The 20,387-nt window shown below is 41.5% G+C and overlaps 1 protein-coding gene across 1 annotated transcript in view; it reads left to right on the forward strand.

Moving 5' to 3' along the window:
- LOC121614929 (collagen alpha-1(XI) chain-like) overlaps positions 1-20,387 on the forward strand; it is an 84,140-nt gene that overhangs the window by 19,040 nt on the left and 44,713 nt on the right. The window contains exons 5-22 of the mRNA XM_041949030.1: positions 1,037-1,165; positions 5,270-5,356; positions 5,750-5,848; positions 7,984-8,289; positions 9,457-9,522; positions 10,931-10,972; positions 11,371-11,433; positions 13,699-13,773; positions 14,260-14,343; positions 15,898-15,954; positions 16,540-16,593; positions 16,750-16,803; positions 17,208-17,261; positions 17,380-17,433; positions 18,189-18,242; positions 18,346-18,390; positions 19,190-19,243; positions 19,335-19,379. Of these exons, the coding sequence (XP_041804964.1) occupies positions 1,037-1,165; positions 5,270-5,356; positions 5,750-5,848; positions 7,984-8,289; positions 9,457-9,522; positions 10,931-10,972; positions 11,371-11,433; positions 13,699-13,773; positions 14,260-14,343; positions 15,898-15,954; positions 16,540-16,593; positions 16,750-16,803; positions 17,208-17,261; positions 17,380-17,433; positions 18,189-18,242; positions 18,346-18,390; positions 19,190-19,243; positions 19,335-19,379 (1,422 nt within the window). The remainder of the gene's footprint in view (positions 1-1,036; positions 1,166-5,269; positions 5,357-5,749; positions 5,849-7,983; positions 8,290-9,456; positions 9,523-10,930; positions 10,973-11,370; positions 11,434-13,698; positions 13,774-14,259; positions 14,344-15,897; positions 15,955-16,539; positions 16,594-16,749; positions 16,804-17,207; positions 17,262-17,379; positions 17,434-18,188; positions 18,243-18,345; positions 18,391-19,189; positions 19,244-19,334; positions 19,380-20,387) is intronic.

A 20,387-nucleotide genomic window follows, 5' to 3' on the forward strand; every position in this document is an offset into this window, starting at 1 on the left:
CCTTGGTTATTTATCTGCTGTGTAAGGCGACTTGCCGTCCCTAATGGCTGAGCGAGGGGACTGTGCTATAGTTCTTTTTTTAAAACTCCCCTAAAGCCTTGATTTATTCTATACAGTTATATGTAATGAGACTACTGCCTGTGGTACTGTACAACATCTGCCTTGTTGTTTTATTGTCACATTGTATTATCGCCACATTGGTGCAAAGCTCGGGCAATCAAGCAAGGACGACTAGGTGCATACTTCAATGTCAACATTTGGTTCCTATTTGGAGTCATGAAAGAAACAAAGAAATGGACAATGTGTGTGGCCTCTGGAGTTACTTTGCAAGTCAAGGCTCCGGAAATAAAAGTCACGTTCATTTTCTACACGTGCAGTGTTAGCTGACTGGCAGTTGGAGCACGTCCGAGGCTTGAATGTGCATGAAATTCAATGACAAATTCAACAGTCAACAAAGATTAGCAACCGTGTCAGAAAATGCCTCATCAAAAGGTCCAAAATGTGAATAGAAATGTAAGTAGAGTGGTCAAGTACAACCCCCAAAGAGCATTTCCAATCATATGCAAAGAGTGTTTAAAAATCAGTTATGTGTGTGTGCTGCTAACTGCGAGTGGAAGCTAAAGATTATTCTTTCCATCCACTTTTGGATTCTGGATCAATTTTGGATGAATTCCGCATCTGTGGTGCCTTGTTATGTTCCCAACTGCAGTAACGAAGTGTTCTGTATGGCTACAGCTCTTATCCGTGCCTCTGACTGGCTTCTCCTCAACAGCAACACTGCATGAGGCTCCTTGGTATTTTAGTATTTGGAGGCATTTGCTTAACGGAACTGGAAAAACTTATCTGAAATTTAAATAAATAAAACTGTTGGCCATAACATAAACCTACAGTGTTGTTAATTATCTAGCAGACCCCCCTATTAAATTCAGGAGGATAAATGAAAACTTTCTACAGTGAGGAAAACTCTAGAGCCTGTGAAATATGTCGACATGGCTTCTGCTGACATCCTGCTTTTCTTCTTCCTCTCTTCTTCCAGGGTGACATCCAGCAGCTGCTGATAGTGGCAGACCCCAGGGCAGCCTATGACTACTGTGAACACTACAGCCCCGACTGTGAAACCCCCAACCACCACGACACCCCCCAGGCTCAGGAACCTGAGGGCGAGGTCAGTATCTGGATGGGGAAGAAAGAAGGCTGGGGCGAGATGGATTTAGCAGTAGAGATCGGGTAAGAGGAGTAGTTGTCTGGAGGGAGGGAGAAACCAAAAGAGAGTTGGGAGAGAGGAGGGAGGGAGGGAGGAATAGTTGTAGCGAGGAAAGAAGGGAGGGAAGCAGGGAGGGAGGGAATATGGGAGCTGGACTTTGAGATTTAGTAAGGACGATAACAGAAATCTGGAACGACGCCTTCAGACTTGGGTGTTGCTCATAAAAGTTAGGAAGCACAAGATGAAGTAAGAGAAGGCAGCCTGGACAGATGAAAATTAAGTGGATCAATATGAAAGACGGGTGACGTAAAGTCAAACTCAAATTTGAATTCTCCTCACTTTTTGTGCAAGTAAATGAAAATGATGGCGACTACAGCTATTGTGCATATTGTTCCATTTTTTTTTCCAACGAGGATAAAACTTTGGACGTCTTTGTAGAAGCAAAGTCGAAGCTTTAAGCCTCATGGTGGGCATTCGCCATGGCAACTGTTCAGTGATATTTTAGGGCTGTTGTTGCTAGGAGACATGCTGTCAACGTTTAGGGTGTGGTACTGACTGGAGCGCTTCATAGCCTTCTACAGCTTACGTAACCAGCGTTCAATTGGTTGAACATTACTTTACCAGAGAGGCTTTGATCATAATGGGTCCACCTGTTCATCTCTGTTGCTGACGAGTGTTTTGCCATGAGAATTGTTGAGTAGCGTGACAGTGTGAGACTGTAGGTGAAAACTTAGCAACCCTGATTATGTAGCATTAGCAAAGCAAAAGATATATGTCCCTTCATAACATTAATTATTTGGGAGGACGCATCCTGCTGTTAAGTTTGAATTCCACTCGAAACGCAAAGGCTAGCAAGCTAGACTATGGCTCCAGCTCGGAAAGTAGAAGTAAGTTAGCCAGACTTGCTAACGTTAGCACTGAGTCCTGCTGAGTCATTAGCAGCCCCTGCAGTGTTTGTGTTTGTCCCACAGTAAACAAAGGAGGGGCTCTAGCTAGCGTTAGCAGTCAGTTTTTCAGCGCTACGTACACTACCAACATGATTAGTCCGTGATTCAAGTAATGGAGTAACTAATGATGTCACACAAGAATCCCAGATGGGACTACAGTAAGCAACAGCGAGCAGCGTTAGCATCATATTTCCCTGTATCCCCACCCACATTCTGAACAAAATCCCTCTGGGACAGCTAACCGTGACAGTAGAAATCATTTCACCTGGTTTAAATCGTACATTTTCAGTCTGCCAGAAATCCACAAAAAGCAGAAAATATTCTCTGTAAAGTGGATGACCTTAAAACATTTTTACAAACATTCCTCCAGGCAGAAGTACTTTGACAGAGGCTGGCTTGTCTGAGTTTCTGTGTCAACTCTAATCTGTCTCTTTTTTTAGCCTGTGTTTTACTCTTGGAAACACGCTGACATATCACAATAGATTGTTGAGTTTGAACTCATCTTCTGACATTTAAATTTTATCGCCACTGGCTCCACAACACCATTTGAAACCTCTTCAGCCAAATGTCTTAATTGAAACACAGTACTTTGTGTCAGGGTCGCACTTTATTTTTTTCATCTTCATTTTTTGTTATTTTGCTAGTTCAAGCCTTTTTGTCATCTTTTTCCTTCAGTATTTCACGAAATAACTGATGAGCTCACCCTGGAAACTTTTCCTTTCTCCCTGCCACGAAGTCGGAGCCCACTTTGGAGTGGCCCCGTGATTTATATCACTAACGAGTTCTGCAGGCTCTGCCCAGACTCCCAGGGAAATTTAAGCTTTTCCTTCCCCAGCTAGACTCCCAGTACCTGGAAAAGTAGACTATGGATCCCTGCTTCAAGAAAAAATCAGAAGCTGGTTCTCTATTTGAAAATATTGGCTGTACTGTGGGTACCATGTCCTGGAAAATATTGCTTCATCATGAAGTTAATCCTCAGCGCCAAGACAAGGAGCTTGTCAATTCTAAATAGACAGCAGGGAGCAGTTTGGATGCAAGAACATTGTAAATCTGTTTTTTTCATTGTTGGTTTCTGTACAGTTGTAACAGGAATGTTTTTCCTACATTCCAGCTCAGTATTTTAGAGAATTGCTTTTCTCCTGCACAGCTGAGAAATATTTCATCCAGAGAACAAATTACTGTTGTAGAAATTGAAATCTCACAGCTCAATGGTTTTTTTTAGCTGTAAAAACTGCTTGTGTACGTTGAGGTCTCAGCTTCTATCCCTCATTATTTTTTAACCCAAACCTGTAAAATTCTACAAAAGCTGGGAGTGTGGACATGACCTTAATCTCTGAAGTTTCCCCCTGACCTGAAGCTCGATGCCTCTGCAGTCGTCAGCCACATGTCTGCAGCTGAGTTAAAGGAGGAGGAGGGGGTGATGGAGGAGGTGGAAGGGGGAGCTTTTTTTTATGAGCACACTTCAGTATTTACGCCTTTCATCCGAGTCTGTGGTGAAGGCCTTCAGCTCAGCCAAGCACTTCAACACCATAAATCTTTATAAATCTTCCTCTGCTCTCTATCTTTTACTGTATTTCTCTCTGACCCTCTCCTCTCCTCTCAGTCAGCCAGTCTAGTTGGTCTAGCCACAGCTTCACTCTTGTGTGACCTCTCTTGTCTCTCTGGGCCACTGAAAGGACGCCAGGCCAGCATTGCAGCAGCCCATGGATCTTGTATTACTTTTATGAGCTTAGCAGTCAACCAGGGAATAATATTTATCCCTGCGCTGATAGAGCGATGTATATCAGGGGCTGGTCTGTTAACTTAATCTGCATTGCTTTTTTTTGACAGTGTTGATGGAACTAAAAGAAAAAGGCAGATCAGCGGGAGTCTTAAGGTTTTGACATTGAGTCAAAGTGGCTAAATTGCATAATATTAAATGGGTTGTGGGCGCTCCACCAATAAATGCCTGTCAGCATTGGTGATTTAAAGGAATAGTTGCATTTTGAGGAATGCTGTCATATACTTGTTGCCAAAAGTCAGATGAGAAGATTGATAACTCTCTCTGTCTGTATCATTAATATGAAGCTAGAGCCACAAGGTGATTAGCCTAGCTTAGCGGAAAGAATGAAGAACAGCTAGCTCTGTAGAACCACAGTTTGACATTTTTACACTCAGTTTTTGTATGAATGAAGAAGAAGAATCAAAATCTATAAGGTGTCAATTACTGAGATTTAGAGGTGCTTGTAGGCAGCCTTATTTTACCTTGAGATTGAGCCAGCCATGCAGTTCCCTCTGCGTTCAGTCTTTATGCTAAGCTAACTTTCTTCAGTTCAAATTTAACTTTTTTCAGCTTCTGAAGGGGAGCACGCCATAACATCACTTAAGTCTTATGTCATTGCATTGTGTTTATTATGATGTTTCTTCTCTGGTGGGTCTGGTTGAATTAATTCTCAAATGTCGATAACATTACACACAAAAAAGAGACCATGTTGTAACTTGGTGGAATGCTTTGGAGATACTAAAAGGCACACTCTGTTTAAAAAATAGAAAGGTGACATGTTGTTGTCACAGAGACTGGTTTAACCACATGCCAGTGTTTTTACCTTCTGCTACTGTTTTCTGTATGTTCCCCATAATTTCCAAAAATGCGATGAGTCAGGCCAGCTTTAGGTTTCTGTTTTAAAGGGCCAATTAGTGCAAACCCAGGGCCATTGTTGGCTTACAGAATTAAGTGGTAGCGGCAGATAAGTTTTTACTGGCTTCACATTAACCCTCCAACATCCTGTTGGAAGCAAACAAGAATCTTAATTACTGTTTGCTTGGTTACACACATGAACCTTTCATCATGTGAGTTCTCAGGGGGTTTGGATGGAAGGGGAACTTGCCACTGCCATCCATATGCAAGACTGTTCAGTTTTCTAATATGGATGTGATATTTTCATGATTGGACCATGTTATTTCTAAAATAGCATGACGACACAAAAGACGGTTTATAGTTATATATAGTTCACATGCTCTTACATGCCATGTAAATAATGTACAGTATGTCTTTCAGACATTCTGCTGCCTTATTTACATGTTTGTACTAATTCATTGACCCCCCCCCTCCCCTTGCCCCTTCCCTTTTTCCTTACAGTACAACTATGAATATGGTGAGCTCTATGACTACATTGAAGGAGAGTTAACCACTGACGCTCCCCCAACAGAAGGAGCCAAGACCGAGGTAACACCCGACTAACACCGTTATCATGGCTGTTTCCATGAATAACACATATACAAGCACATGATCTCCTGTTTTCAACATCGTCCATCTCTTGTCTCTCATTTTCAATCTTAGCCTCTCTTTCTCCTTTTTTCTCCACCCACTTCCTGTGTTATCAGCATGTTTGATGTCTGATGTCTCATTTATGCATTTTTTTTTTTTTTTTACCTTACTTACCTTACACTTGTTTTGAGGGTCCTATAGTCATACCACCCTGACAATCATCATGTTCCTGCTGCTTTGGAGAGAAACTAAATGGATATACGAATTACCAAAAGCTCTTAAATGTAACCTGAACTTGAGTTTTCCCATCTCAGATATGTAATGTCATTTGCTGGTCATGCTTGATTTCAGACAAATGTGGGTGGAGACTACTACACCGGTGAGTATGACTACACCACAGTGGATGGAAATCAGCCTGAAACTCCCACTGAGACTGCGGGACAAGGCCAGGTAACTTTTTAGATATTCAAATTTTTTACACAGATCAAGACTTAATTTTCTTTGTAAGGAGCACGAACAGGAAAGATGTTACTGGTAACTGTGCTTCAGTAAAATATAATATGAAATGACAAAGCAATTCATAGTATAACATGGTAACAGTTGTAGATCACTAGCAGTTGGTCGACATCCTCATTTGGTATTATAATGTTGCTTTCGTCCAATCATTATTGATTTCTGTAAAATCAGAAGCGTTCGAACCACAAAAGTATTGGTTCAAACCCAAAGTGGTGAACTTTATTTATTATGGTGGAAATTTCTCTTTGCATCACTGAATTCTAACATCCATCCATCCAATTAACATCCAGATTCCTATTTAAATGATTACTGGTTAAAAAGAAATTAAACAAAAAACAAAAATGCTTTGGCATCTCAAACAACAAAAGATATTTTTATGGTCGTCTTTGGAGGTTGAAACCCAACAAGGCCTCACTAAGAACAAACTGCGCACTCTACTCCTTGATTTCCCTGAGAAACTGCCTCCATTAAACAGTCTGGAGTCTGAAGCAGGAAACTTTGTCATTTAATGAACCATAACCAATGGAAAATCAGTAGAAAGACGCATCCCCCTATGTTACTGCCATATCCTCAATTTCGCAGATGCTGTCTTAATTTGTGCTAAACCATCACATAAAACACAACATAATGAGGAACATTTGGGGGTTAAACAAAAACAATACGACCGTGTGCTCCGCCCGCCAAATGTCTGCCGATTGCATTGTGATGCGCCTTAAGGTGGATTGCGTAGCTTCAGTCAGCTTGAGACTTTACCCTTATTTGAAATGACAGGTCAGAGGGCTAACCATGGAAACTAAACATACGTATGCTGTCACATGTTGGAACACTTCTGATTACTGAGGACTGTGACGGTGTGGACAACTCTTAGACATAGGGTCATATTGTCCATAGATCTAACACAGTACACAAAATTTTCAGTGGATGGCTGAAGCCCTGAACTTATATTACTTCTACGCTCTACAGTCTGTGCCTGCATTTGTTCCTTTTTGGAGCATTTTCCAGTGGGCGTATCTTTTTATAACTGAAGGGTACATCTTCTACTGGTTCAGCATGTTGCTCAAAACACTTTTAGTCTCACCTGGCTTTAGCCATGCATTGTGGTTTGTTAGCTCCCCAGTTGTGGAATAAGATGAGAGATTCTTGTACGAGTGATTTACCAGCAGGGCTTAAGCCCTGTCTATGTAAATCTTGAAAAAGTTACCCAATTCATTGACTATTAAGAACATGGAAGCACTGTTTAAGTTTAACCTCTAATAATTCTGCCCAAGAAATCTTGGACAATGATAAGATCCCATGAAGTGAATCACTTTTGCGAGTTTTTGCAGTGTAAGCTAAAAAGCACACGCAACAACGTTTAGCAGGCAAAAAGGATGCTGACAGAGGCAAATTTGCATTTCTCTACGTTCTCCCTCAAGACACTGTTGGTATTTGATGTCCAATAATGTGTTTGCTCTTGTGCAATCACACTTAGCTCTGATTTTCACTTCATTGGGTTTTTCATAGTTCTTGAAAGTTCTTGTTTGTGTAAACATTTGCATTTGACGTCTTGACTATGATTTGAGTATTTAAGATTATGCTGTCTAAATCATCTCACTCCATCATGCTGTCTTTTCACAGCATGAATATATTTTACTATGTGCATCATACATTATTTTTTCCATATTATGACATATTTCACTATATATGTTTTTAAAACATCAGTGTGTCAATAGTTCGGGACATCTCACATTCTGATGCTTTGGAACAATTCCTAATGTAAAATATGATTAAATGTTAATTTTAATAACAGTGCCTGCTGACAAAACATATGTGGAGTTTCACATATGTTGAGTTTTGGATGCCGTCCCAAATTAGACACATGTATGTGTGCACAACTAAACTGAGGACTTTCACTTAGTTGGTGTCCAACAATTGTGCTAAATACTAATGCCTTTACTGTGAATCATGCATAAAAAACATGTGAATCACTGAATCTGTTCACATGGTTTCATTTCACTAACCAAACCTCCATGTTCCCTCTCATCTTAACAACCCCTACCCCCTCTTTGCAATGCCTGGATTAATCCCAGAGCTATGAAGGGGAAATAGTGGATGATTACATCACCGGTGTGGAACAGGTCGGGGTGGACCCCACTGTTGCTGTGGAAACTGCTGCCTCTGTGGACACCCAAGACAAGGTGGATCCTGCCACTGACGCGTATGAGTTTAAGGAGTACGACCTGAAGGAATACGACAACAAGGAGTTTGTAGAGAAGCCATATGATTATGGCGATTATGGTGATTATGGTCCCACTCATGCAAAGCCTACATCTGCAGCCTATGAGGAAGAGTTTGGTCCTGGTGTTCCTGCAGAGACCGACATCAGAGAAAGCAGTGTAAGTGCTGGAGTGGTTAGGAGTGATGGTGGGGGGTGGGGAGTATGGAGATGGTGGTCAGGAATGTGGAAAGATGGAAAAGATGCTGGTGGCATTTGTTTGATGGGTTGTTTGCGGTGCCCTTTTTGTTTATTGTTTCTAATGGTATCAGGTTAGAGCTTGGGGCATTCTGCATGCACATGCACCAAGCACAAATACACCAACAAGCACAAACACACACCTTGTCTATCTAAGTCTCCTGCAGATAAACAGATGTCGGCCCAGCTGTCAGTACAGACACACCCTCCATAACCTCTTGGCCTCAGCGACCTCTGCTGTTTATCAAAGACATCCTCCCTGATTATCTCGCCAATGATCTGTTTGGATTACCTGATGACAAACTAAGTCTTTGCAAATGTTTTTTCATCAAATGAACTAGTTCAATAGTTAAAACCAGACAGAAATATCTGCTGAGCTAGTGTCTGTCATGGCTTGTTTCCAGCCCCCTTCCTTGCCTCAAGATCAAGATTCTCAGAGGCAGGAAGTGACACAGTCCCTGTCTGGATGTTGCCATGAGATATAGCTGCCTTGGGTTAATTTGAACCGCTCTATTAGTGCACTCCACTTTCCGATCTCAGGACACCGCAGCCCTGCTCCATGACTTTCTCAAAAAGAGTTTCCTCTTCAGGCTAAACAGTACAATCTCATGGTTTTTTGAGACACTCTTGGTGGTTTGTGAATTCTTCTCATGTGAAGTCATTGTATGGATAGTGTCAGGTAACGACCTCTGCAGTTGTGCACAGTTGGGGTCTTTTTTGCAGTTCCTGGCTTTAAGGCATCTTAATAAATAGGAGTCAGACCAAAGTCTAAATTATAGCTTCTTGCAAAATTATTCTTGAGGTTTGTTTTTCCAGCAGGAAGAAAAAAAAAAACTTCTTTATGCCCTAAACTACCTAAATCTTTTGAAGCATGCAGAACACTAGTCAGCATTTTAATGAGTATTTTTAACAGTTTAATTGGTGGTTTAAGCAACCTCTTTAATAGAGAAGACACCCAACAGGATGAGACATCTGCTGCTCATTGGCTTCAGTTTTTCCATTTTTGGTACCATTGTTGCTCTGAATTAACATATAAATGTCTGACCTATTACTGTGTGAAAAGCTCACCTGGTCTGTATTATGTCTGTAGGTGAGTGGAGGTCACAGTTACCTTGGAGAAAAAGGAGAGAAGGGGGAACCTGCTGTCATTGAGCCAGTAAGTGAAGTTTTACACTGCTGTGTTTTAATTCTGATAATAAACCTTGCTGACATGAAGAGGAAAGGTCAGCTTTGTCCAAGCTACGGAGTTAAACAGCTTACATTCAAATGTTAAAAGTCACATTTACAAATTCCCCAAAGGGAGTAGATGTATTAGAAAAGAAAATGGGTTCACACTTCAAGATAATACAATATATTTGGCCTGCAATAGCTATAGCCTGTTAGCTAGTCGCTAATAGTTTGCTAGCAAATGGAGTTCCCTGTCAAATTCATGTTGCTATTCATGTGGAAATCACAGCTAATTTGATTAGCTAAGAAAAGATAAGATAAGACTTATCACCGCTAATTTGATACGCTAGGAAAACACTAACATACATTTGTTTATCTATATGTGCCTGTCTGTCTAGCTAGTTGCTAAATAGCTAGCAAACAACCTCCTTCCTCAGATTAATGCTTGCTCGCTAGTTGCTAAATAGCTACATTAATTAGCTATATACATTAGCTACATTAATCCTACAACTAAATTAATGCTACAGCTAATTTGACAGGCCAGGTCTATGGAACATGAAAGGACTCTACTTCTATCTGTCTGTCAATCAATCAGTCAATCAGTCAGTCGGTCTATCTAGCTATCTATATCTGTCTATCTAGTTAGCTGGCTTGTTAGCTGTTTGGCTGTCTGGACTAGCTAGCCAGAATTATAGGCTATGTTTCTGTCTGATTCTTGTTTTAGCCAAGAAAATGTTCAGATATGAGTCATATTTCAAATTTAGTGACAGGCTTCCTTATGAGCTGAGACTTTCCAACACTTGCGCGCGATGATTTATAAGTCTATAAAAGTCCTAAATCAGATTCTCTGCATAGTTTCTGTGAAATATGTTTTCTTTAATCTGTTCCCTTGAACAGATGAGAGAACAGATCTCTTTCATATCTGATTGGCATCCATGTTTATGTAAGTTCATTTATTTCAGTTTAAATGTAACTGAATTTAAGGTGATGTATATTTCATTAAGGTAGATGTAACCAAGTCTTTCTTCCCTCCTAATGAGGTTCAACACCTAACTTTAACACAAAATGCCACATATTGCTAAGTTCTTTAAAAAGCCATCCTATACAATTTACCACTACAGGCTCCTGAAATAGCAGCTGCAGTTAACGTTTCTCCTCCCATACCATCTGTGCCACCACAGGCCTCCATCCAACCCTTTGACCACACACACGCATACATTGTAGAAGAAGACCAGATAGCTGAGGGGTTGTTAACTTCTTGAACTTGTAGCTATAAGTAAACTCCTCAGCCTCAAACCCAAAGCACACACTGGCTCTCATTTTCTCCCCATTCTCCATTGCCTGTGGATTTGCACACTGCCCTATAATGCTACTGTATCCACTTTTTCCTTTTTCAGGGGATGCTTATAGAAGGACCCCAAGGAGCCCCCGGCCAAGCAGTGAGTATCACGTTCTCCCACACTCCTGTCTGCCTTCCACAGATGGAGAACAGCTAAAGAGGGAAAAAATGTCTTTATGGAAAGAGCATCAGCCCTGATCGCCAGTGAAGCTTGAGTTGGGAGAGACAGTTGAAATGTGTATTTGTGCATGAATGTGTGTACATCTGTGTGTGTGTATGTGTGTGTGTGTGTGCATGCGTGTGACGGCAGGAGAGAGAAAGAAGGGGGGCTGGGGGCTGTTTCATTTTGAGGCTTATTTCTTTTTGAACCCGTGTCTTTGCTTCTGTCTTTGTTGGCATGTGAAGTACTGGACTGACTGTGGTGGGAACGCTGGTTAGCAGCAGATCGGGATATAATATGCTAAGTGTATGTGTGTCTGTGTGTGTGTGTGATCTCAGGGTCTTCCTGGTACCCCAGGATTGCAGGGTCCCCCAGGTCCCCCAGGAGATCATGGTGAGAGGGTGAGTAAAACGCAGGCCTCATTTCACAGCTGATTACAGATGTTTCTGAGAAGCGCTGTCACTCATTCTCAACTCTGTGAAAATTTAAAGTTTTACAAAAGAAGAATAAAACATATTTGTACCAATGACTTCAACCAAAAGCTGCTAATATACAAACGTTAACCTAAGCCATTCATCTCACTTGTGGAATTATGGGAGTCAGCATATATATAAAAACCCCTGTTTGTATTCTCCTGTACTGGAAAGCTGTGAAGTGTAGTCTCAATGCCATGGAATGCATAATACAATTGGACGCAGCTTGCTACTGCAGCAGTGGGGGGGATTAGCAAGGAGTGGTGCAGGGAAATTAGATGCCCATAAACTGTCAATATACCAACAGAGTTCTGAGAAACAGCTGTGTTGACACGCTACAGGACTTGTGAGAAGTTCAAGGAGTTTGCTATAAAATATGTAGAAGCCTAAATTTTCTCAAACACTTTTCCCAGCGCTGTGGGATTCCACTCATTTATTTGATTGATTGGATGATACAGAATAAGTGCCTGTCTCGTCCAGAAGGCTGGATCTCTCAGCTTGTTTTTCTCAAATGTGGCGATTGCCCCGCACCCTTCTTTCATCACCCTTTTAGCACATCTACGTACTCTGTCTCTGGAGGTTAACCCTTTAATTGCCAAAAAAAAAAAACACTCCAGTCTCCTCCAGTATGACCAGCAGCCCGTACAAAAGGCTTATTGTTCCACAACCGATCAGAAAATATTTTGTTGGTCCAAAAGCCCCCCCCCATTTCCTCCCCTGAGAAACAGTCTTGCTAAAGATTGACAGGGGGATTAAAAGTGACTCGTTTCTGTAGTCTTGTGGTTTTCCGTTGCGCAGTATCCGCCGAGACTCAATGTTTGATCGGCTCATTTCTCGCATAATCACCGTCTCCCTCCTTTCCACTCAAACAGCACTTTCCCAGCCATATAGGACCATCACTAGCACTAGATGTCGCTATGCTTAGTATAGCAACAGTGGAGGCAGATGGGAACACATGCCATCAATTTGAGGCAGCAGTCTGAGATTGCACATGACAAGACTGTTAAATAGACTGTTTTTTCTGGAAACACTGGTTTTTACTTAGTCTTGATCTTTTTAGATTTTTGTAGTTTTTGTTTTTATTAAATCTCAATCTAGTCTCCTTTCTACTTTAGCTGTCTATTCATATTATTCAGAATGGGGAATTTTAATGCAATTTGTTTGCTTTTAAGTAGAATATCTCACCATCAACTTTTGGATATATTGTCATCAAATGTGGTGCCCAGAGGATGAATCCTAAAGATTTTGTTGACTTAATGACAAAATTGTCCGAAACCTCAGTTAAACTGTGGTTTGACATTAATGCTAACATTAATGCTAACGCCCTACACTTTCCACTCTTAAAGTTGTTAGCCTGTGAAAATCATAGGCCTTGGCAACTGTAGGCATTTAAACATGCTGTGCTAAAGAAAAGTCTCTCAGTTAGCCTCAGATAGCCTGAGATGTCCTAAAATAGCTGCTGTAAAAAGAGTAAATCCTTTATGTAGCAATGTAATCTCTATTATGTTGCCGCCCATTGAAAAACCAAGAATGCTCGTAGTTATGTAAGAGTATCAAATCTCTCCATGGTGTTTTCTGGAATATAATGAGCATTGTAGCCTCACCATGGCTGTGGATTTCTAGTCTTGTTATGAAGTCGGTGCTCTCCTGCCATCGATATCCATCTGCCATCTTAATGAAAATCCATCCCTCAACTCTACTCATGGTTGAATCCCCTGTCTTATTCTTCACAGTAGGATTAGTAACTTGTCTATTTGGAATAAAACAACAGCAATGTACCTTCCCAGTCAAACGACTGCTGTAGATAAAGATGGAGTTTGCTGTGAACAGATTATTGATCAGTCTTTGCACTGCTGCTGTTGTTGGTTAGTATTGTTTGTTGTATTTTTAATTTGCAGAGCACCTGCGGGGGATTATAGAGGAATAACCATGTTATCCCATTGGAAAATATGTGACTTGCTTATTAACCTTATGTACTGACATACAGGTTAATAAAACAATACCTGATGAATCAAATTCAATGCTTTGAGGATGTGTATGTGAAAATAAAGTTTTAATCCTTTTGAATAGCATTTTTAGAGTTAATGGGGTTTGTTTTTTTTTTGGTTTGTTATTGATCTCACATTCACATAAGACATAATATCTTTGTATTTAGAGAGGAACCAACTGTCTCTCCCTCCTCTGATTCTCCAGGGTCCTCCAGGTCGTCCTGGTCTTCCTGGTTCAGACGGTGTCCCTGGGCCTCCAGGTACCATTCTGATGCTTCCAGTAAGTCCTGCTGCCCACTGGGCTGTCTGTGTCATTCCCCTCATGTACTGTACACGCTTCATCTCAGGCACTTGCCCGTCAACTTGCTTCAATTAGTAAGTTTACCTCATAGCCTCACCAGTAGGCCAAAGGATCGCAACCTTATTTTCTTTGGGTTACAAATCACTTACCTTGTAAATGTCAGCCAGTGCAATGGAGTGGAACCAGTGACTGAGGCTTTGAAAGGCTTGTGACACATATTTATGTGTGTGTGTGTGTGTGTATGTGTGTGTGTGTGTGTGTGTGTGTGTGTCTGAGAGGTGCCTGTGCTGTGCCAGCACACATGTGCAAGTCTATGTGTGTGGTATGATGACAGCTTTACAGGTCTAGCAAAAAAAAACGATGCAAACACACTCACCAGAGGAGCCCATTAGATGTCGCACTCTGTAAAAAGAGACGAGTCCATTTGTTTTTAATTGTGTTCCTTTCTGCTGTTGTGGTTGACAGTTCCGTGCGGGCGGTGAATCACACAAGGGACCTGTGGTTTCAGCCCAGGAAGCTCAGGCTCAGGCCATCCTGTCTCAGGCCAGGGTGAGTATCAGTGCCAAATATGCCTCTCGGTTTAGAGGACATTTGCTTTGATTTTCTGTCTCAGTGTGCTCTCATTTGCTGCCTTTAACTTCAACTGAATGCTCTGAAGGCCTGATGCAAAACTGAGATTTCAATTCACAAGAAATACTGTGGTCCAAGTTTTAAAAGACAACATTTAAATGTCCCAGGAAATGTAGTAAATAATGAAAGGAGGAAGTCCCCCTCATCCTATAAACTGTCTAGATTCTAAAATATGGAGCTGGGTCGGGTTAGGTAGTACATAAAGCCACACCAGATGTTCACGCTCACTCAGGGGTCCTGATAGCCGTAGCAAAACAGGTTGAATTATGCGGCAGTAAGTAAGGTGTGATGTATAGTGGGCCACATGAAAATCATTAAATGTTGCACAAACACTGAATATTCACACATTCACAACGCTCTGTGGAGCAGGAGGGCTGTCAAAACTGGTGAACTGGTGTTTAGTTATGCCTTGAAAGCACTTGTCACTGTTCTGCATGTGTCTCTCATGCGAGAGGGTTGGCCTGAGGCAGAAAAAGAAAAAACATGGCAGGAGTTGTAAGTTCTTAAAAACATAAAGGGAATTTGAAGTGAGAAATTTTTTAACTTGTTGAATTCTCTTTAACCTGTTTGCACTCTGGAGATGCAATTAACCACCACAATGCAAACACACTGATATGTGTGTGTCAGCCTTCAGTGTAGCATCAGGCATGAATTGATTCCCTTTGAATTAGCAAATTCGCTCCTTTAATAATCAGGCTGCAGATAAATCCCAGACAGCTTTTTTTTGGCAGTGCAAGTCTGTGGTCAACCATGAACAGGAACAAAGACCAGAGTGGTAAACCCTGAACACGAACAAAGTAAACTTTGCACATTGTAAGGTTGCGTGCTATACCGAAGCTAAATAGATGGCTTTTTATGAGTGTTTTCTTCATTCTTTATTTTCATACTTTCAGTATGAAGCCCAGTTAGTTGAAAGAATGTTTCTATCAATTTCAATAATGCTAATTCCTTCTTTATTATAGAGACTACACGCAGCATTTTAACATCCATACCACATTCATTTTGCAGTATTAGAATAATCCCATAAACAAACAAGAATTTGCACATGATGGTCTTCATTTTGAGATTTAAAAAGGTCTTATTTTCACAAGTTTCTGTCTATTAAATCTCCATCAGACTGAGAACAGGGGCTCTTAGATGGTACATTTAAACCATATTGTATTGTTTTCTTCTTGATATGTCTGTTGTTATGCCCGAAAAAGTCAGATTCATCACATGTGAAATCCAACTCGGCAGTAAGCCCGATTCTGATTCTCTGATTCTGAAGATCACTTCACTGGATGCTAATAAACTGACTGCAGAGGGAACGTGGCTGCACTTCTAATGCAAAACATGCATTATTCTAATTCCTTGCAATAGAGGAAGAAATATTGCTATTTTGCACATTCACTTGGCGTAGACGGGTATGAGTGCAAGAGTGCTGACACTGTGAGCTGACCAGTGGTTAACGTGTTGTTTTTGTCTGATCCACAGCTGGCTATGAGAGGTCCTCCAGGGCCATCGGGCATGGCAGGAAGATCTGGTCCTGTGGTGAGTAGATTTTGAAAACCATCTGCTTGCAGACGCGCACACAGCATTGATGTACTTACTGTAACATCCGTTCGTTTCACAGTTGAAATGAAAAATGAAATGAAAAACACATTAGATGATTAGCGCTTCTTCCTGTGAAGGCTTCTTCCTAAAACACTCCCTGCATGCATTCACACACTCACACACCACCCTCCTCCCTCTCTGCCTGTGAGCAGGTTTGATTTCATGATATAAAACTGTTTATTTACGTATGGCAGATTATTTGTGATAGCTTCGGGATCACAGATCCGCTTATTTGGGAGTTTCTTCCACACCACCGGTGCCTTTATGCCTGTCTCACAAAACACAAGAATGTTACACCAATCCTGCACCTCTAGGACACTGGAGGGGTTTTGCTCACGTGGAGAGATCATCCAGGATGTCTTTCTGCTATATATTCATAATCCAAGTTTAAAATCTGAAATTGTATGTGTTTGGATTTGAATTTGAAAGGTTTCCGAGTCAAATGATTGGATGTCCAAATGCAGTATTTGGCTTCTGTGCAAACATGTTCATTCATTAAATCTGTGCATATATTTTTAATAGGGAAGTCCTGGTGCTCCTGGACTTAAAGGTGACAGTGGTGATTCTGGACCACAGGTGAGAAGAATATCTTATTTTTACACAAGGAACCAGTGTTTGTTGAACACCTCACCTTATTACATCTCAACATGACGAAATTGTAACTTGGCTAGTATTTTAGTCTTCGATGTGTCATGTTCTGTTTATTCAAGCATTCGTATGTTTTCCCCATAGGGACCCAGAGGTCTTCAGGGTGCAACTGGTCCACCAGGGAAATTGGGAAAGAGGGTAAGAGTTCTTTCCAACCAGGATCAACCAGCTTTTCATATTTTATTGCTTCATAATGATTCATCTCCTCCAGATCAGCACTGTGTTTCAACAGGAGATTAAGTTGAAATTCCTAAATTTCTAATATTTCACGCTAACAAGAGTGCGAGGATCAATGCTGCAGTGCCCAAAGAGAAGAGCCTGTCTAGTTTCAAACATGGCCGTACTTCAAATAAGTCAGCTGCACCCAATAATCGTCTCTGCGTGTTGTGTAAATTCATAAAGTCATGTTTATTTAACTGTAAACTAGTTAGAAAAATTATAGCATCCTTCCTCTGTTTATTCTGTAAAGCCATCAAAGATAATTGAATATTTCTCTAATGGGATTTCCATGTAACCCGACATGATATTTACGTGTTCTCCAGGGTCGTAATGGAGCCGATGGAGCCCGGGGAATGCCAGGAGAGGCAGGACCCAAGGTAAAGTACACACCAGGTTATCCAATAAACCACGGAGTGCCTGCGGGATGCGTTTGAGAAGTTGCTGTGCCGAAGAGATTGACAGAACGAACCATTTGTTGCTGTGTGTTGCTTTCAGGGTGACAGAGGTTTTGACGGCCTGCCTGGTCTTCCTGGAGAAAAAGGACACAGAGTAAGTATGGGGAGAGAGTTTTGGGTTTGGTGACTGAACAAGGTCGGAGAGAAAGTGTCATTAAAGGCTTCTATCTGTGTCCAAAAATAAGATCCTGCAGTCTCTTATTTCTAGACGTTGATCCTCATTGATCACAGTCAGTGCCGCTCTGTACCCTGTCCTTAGAGCAGCATCAGGGCTGATTGGTAGTTCAAAGGCCACCTCCCATCCATCTCATGTTGACAGATATGTGTTCTGAACCAGTGGAACTCATTAGGGCGTTTGACCCACTTCTGCGAGGTGGGACCGACTCCAGAACCACTTGGGCTATGTTTAACCAGACCTGGAGTCGAACGGGGAGTGCTGAGTTTGGTGTTTGTGCAATTTGTAGAGCGCCGAAAGAGAGGATGGAGATCACAGAGGGGTATTTCTAGACAGGCAGTCAGGCCTTATCCTATACTGAGTAATTACAGGGCCAGCAGAGGTATGCCAGTCCTTATAGAGCACTATGAATAGTAGAAACCATGTAAGTCCACGCCAATTGTGGTGACCGTGCTTACTGTAGATTAAAGGCAGTTCAGTTGCCCTTTTTGTTTCACTTTCAGCATCGTTTCTCTCTTTTCTGAATTTTTGACCCATATCATATTTTTTCAGGAAGTGAAAATTAGGAGCTTTTTTCCCTCTCTTAGCGGCAGGGATCAAGCATGTGGACTCTCTTGTGACCTGCCACTCCCCCTCTTTGTTGATCTTCCTTTCCTGTGATCTTTTCTCCCCAGGGAGAACAGGGTCCTACAGGTTCTCCGGGACCTCCAGGAGAGGACGGCCCAAGAGTAAGTAGCACATCATTCACCATATAGCTTACTCTTGTTTTCAAAACTCTTAAACATTACTTTGCGTTCCTTGATGACACAATCTTTCTCTCTATATCCAAAGGGTGAAGATGGCCAGGTTGGACAGAGAGGTGTGGCTGGAGAGAGTGTAAGTGTATTTATTATTATCTCATGACACAGTTGGACAGGATTGTCCAGTTGCATCTTATTTCATCAGGACAAAGATAAGAATGTAATGAATATATGATCATCAAGTCACTTATTTCCTGTGCTACTACAGGCACCATCCCGTCATTCCTTCTACATTCATTTTGGCAATTATTTCAATGCACAGCCTTGCCCTCTTCTCTTCTTGGAACTGTAACGACATTCCTGTCTGCAAGGACCATTGCATGTGTAATATCAACCTTGCCAAGACAGAATGGCTCTGAATAATAGATCAGAAAATAGAACTGGGAAACGTGTTGTTCTGTCATGACCCATGAGAAATTGCCATATGCTGCCTAGTTCACTTCAAATGGACCATAGAGCTGCATGAGAAATGGTTGCTCGCTATCATACCCAGAACAACGTTGTCCTTTTAAAGAAATAGTTGCACAGCATTTCATCACGTATACCGTCCGTAAGATGAAAGAGTGCTGTAAGTGCAATGATTTTAAGTGCGTAACTAAAGATTTTGAGATAAAGAAACAACTTTCCTGATCGTTCTCTGAAAAGCACCTGCAGTTACCATATGTGACCACAAGGGGTCGGTATTTTATACACTTTAGTTAAAACAGTTTTATGCCTTTTCAGTGCGCCTATTATTCAGTACATTATGCCAGTTTCTTATTGTCTGCCTACTTCTAAATAAAACACACAGTTTCAGACAAAATGACACAAATGCTGATATGCTTTGGTATTATTTTGCAGAATTTTCTTTAAGTTGTGTTTGTCTCGATATACAGGGTCCTCGAGGTTTGCTTGGCCCCAGAGGGTCTCCAGGTCCTGGAGGACAGCGTGTAAGTACCCCTCCTATATTATTTAATTCTTGCACTGCTCGTAAGTTGTGTTCCAGCTCAATAAGATTCACTGTCAAATTCTGATCTTTAGGGTCTGCCTGGACTTGATGGGCAAGCTGGTCCCAAAGGAAACATGGTGAGAAATATATGTTTTGGTCGTTTTTGATATTTATCCAGGAAGAATATAAAATCAGGTTGTCACACTAGACTATCTTAGCAATCAGTATGTAACTTGGCTTGCCTGAGGCTGATTGCAGGTCAGTGACCTTTTAGTCTTGTATAAAATGACAAGAATAGAGGTCATAGGTCATCTGCTGATGAGAGATCGTCGATGGAGGTAGGGAGTGCCTCACAATAGCGGTTAGAGCTTTTCCATGAACTGCAAAGCCTGTGGACTGGATAGGCCATGATGAGGAGGTCTTAAGTTTGAGTAAGGGACGGAACAGGAAAGCCTGTCTGTGCGTGGTCCCATCACACATTCAGCTTCCCGGAGGGTCTCAGTGGGACGTTTGAATGAGGGTAACATATCATTGGTCAGGACAGCTGGACGAGCCCACACGTTGTCTGTGGTCACTGAGTCACTGAGCCGGAGAAATAAGCAGCTGTTGCAGGGACACAAAACAATAAGAATATGTTGTGTTTCTTATTAATTCCACCAAAGTTGGTATTGATTTCGAAAATCAAATCACAGCATTCACAGTAGTAGATTTTCCCAGAGGGTTTTTAAGCCCGTCTGGCACTCACACCAGCCTTTAACATATGGATGTTTTTAAGACATCCTTTACGAGTGAGGAACCCAAATGTTTGACTGACTGCATTTCAATGAATTTCCAGCTTTGCATTCTGCACTCAAGGCCCTGCGAACAATCGCAGTCAGGCAGCCTAAACTCGACTGAATCCAGCATTTGTATTTAGCGTTTGTTGTAACAGCTGGAGCAGATTGCTTCACAAGGGTCTCTGCTGTTTTTGTATATGTTTGGTTTGTGACACACTAAATCTCAGCAGGGATACCAAACAGCCCACCATTCCAGTGAGTCTTATTAGCCTTTATCCACACTCAGATGGCTCTGTAGCCACACAGCATGTATTTAGAGGAAGCTGTATTTCATAACCAAACTTAAAGTCTGACCAGCCACCAGTTTTT

The sequence above is a fragment of the Chelmon rostratus genome, chromosome 12 (assembly GCF_017976325.1).
Source record: "Chelmon rostratus isolate fCheRos1 chromosome 12, fCheRos1.pri, whole genome shotgun sequence".
NCBI lineage: Eukaryota > Metazoa > Chordata > Actinopteri > Chaetodontiformes > Chaetodontidae > Chelmon > Chelmon rostratus.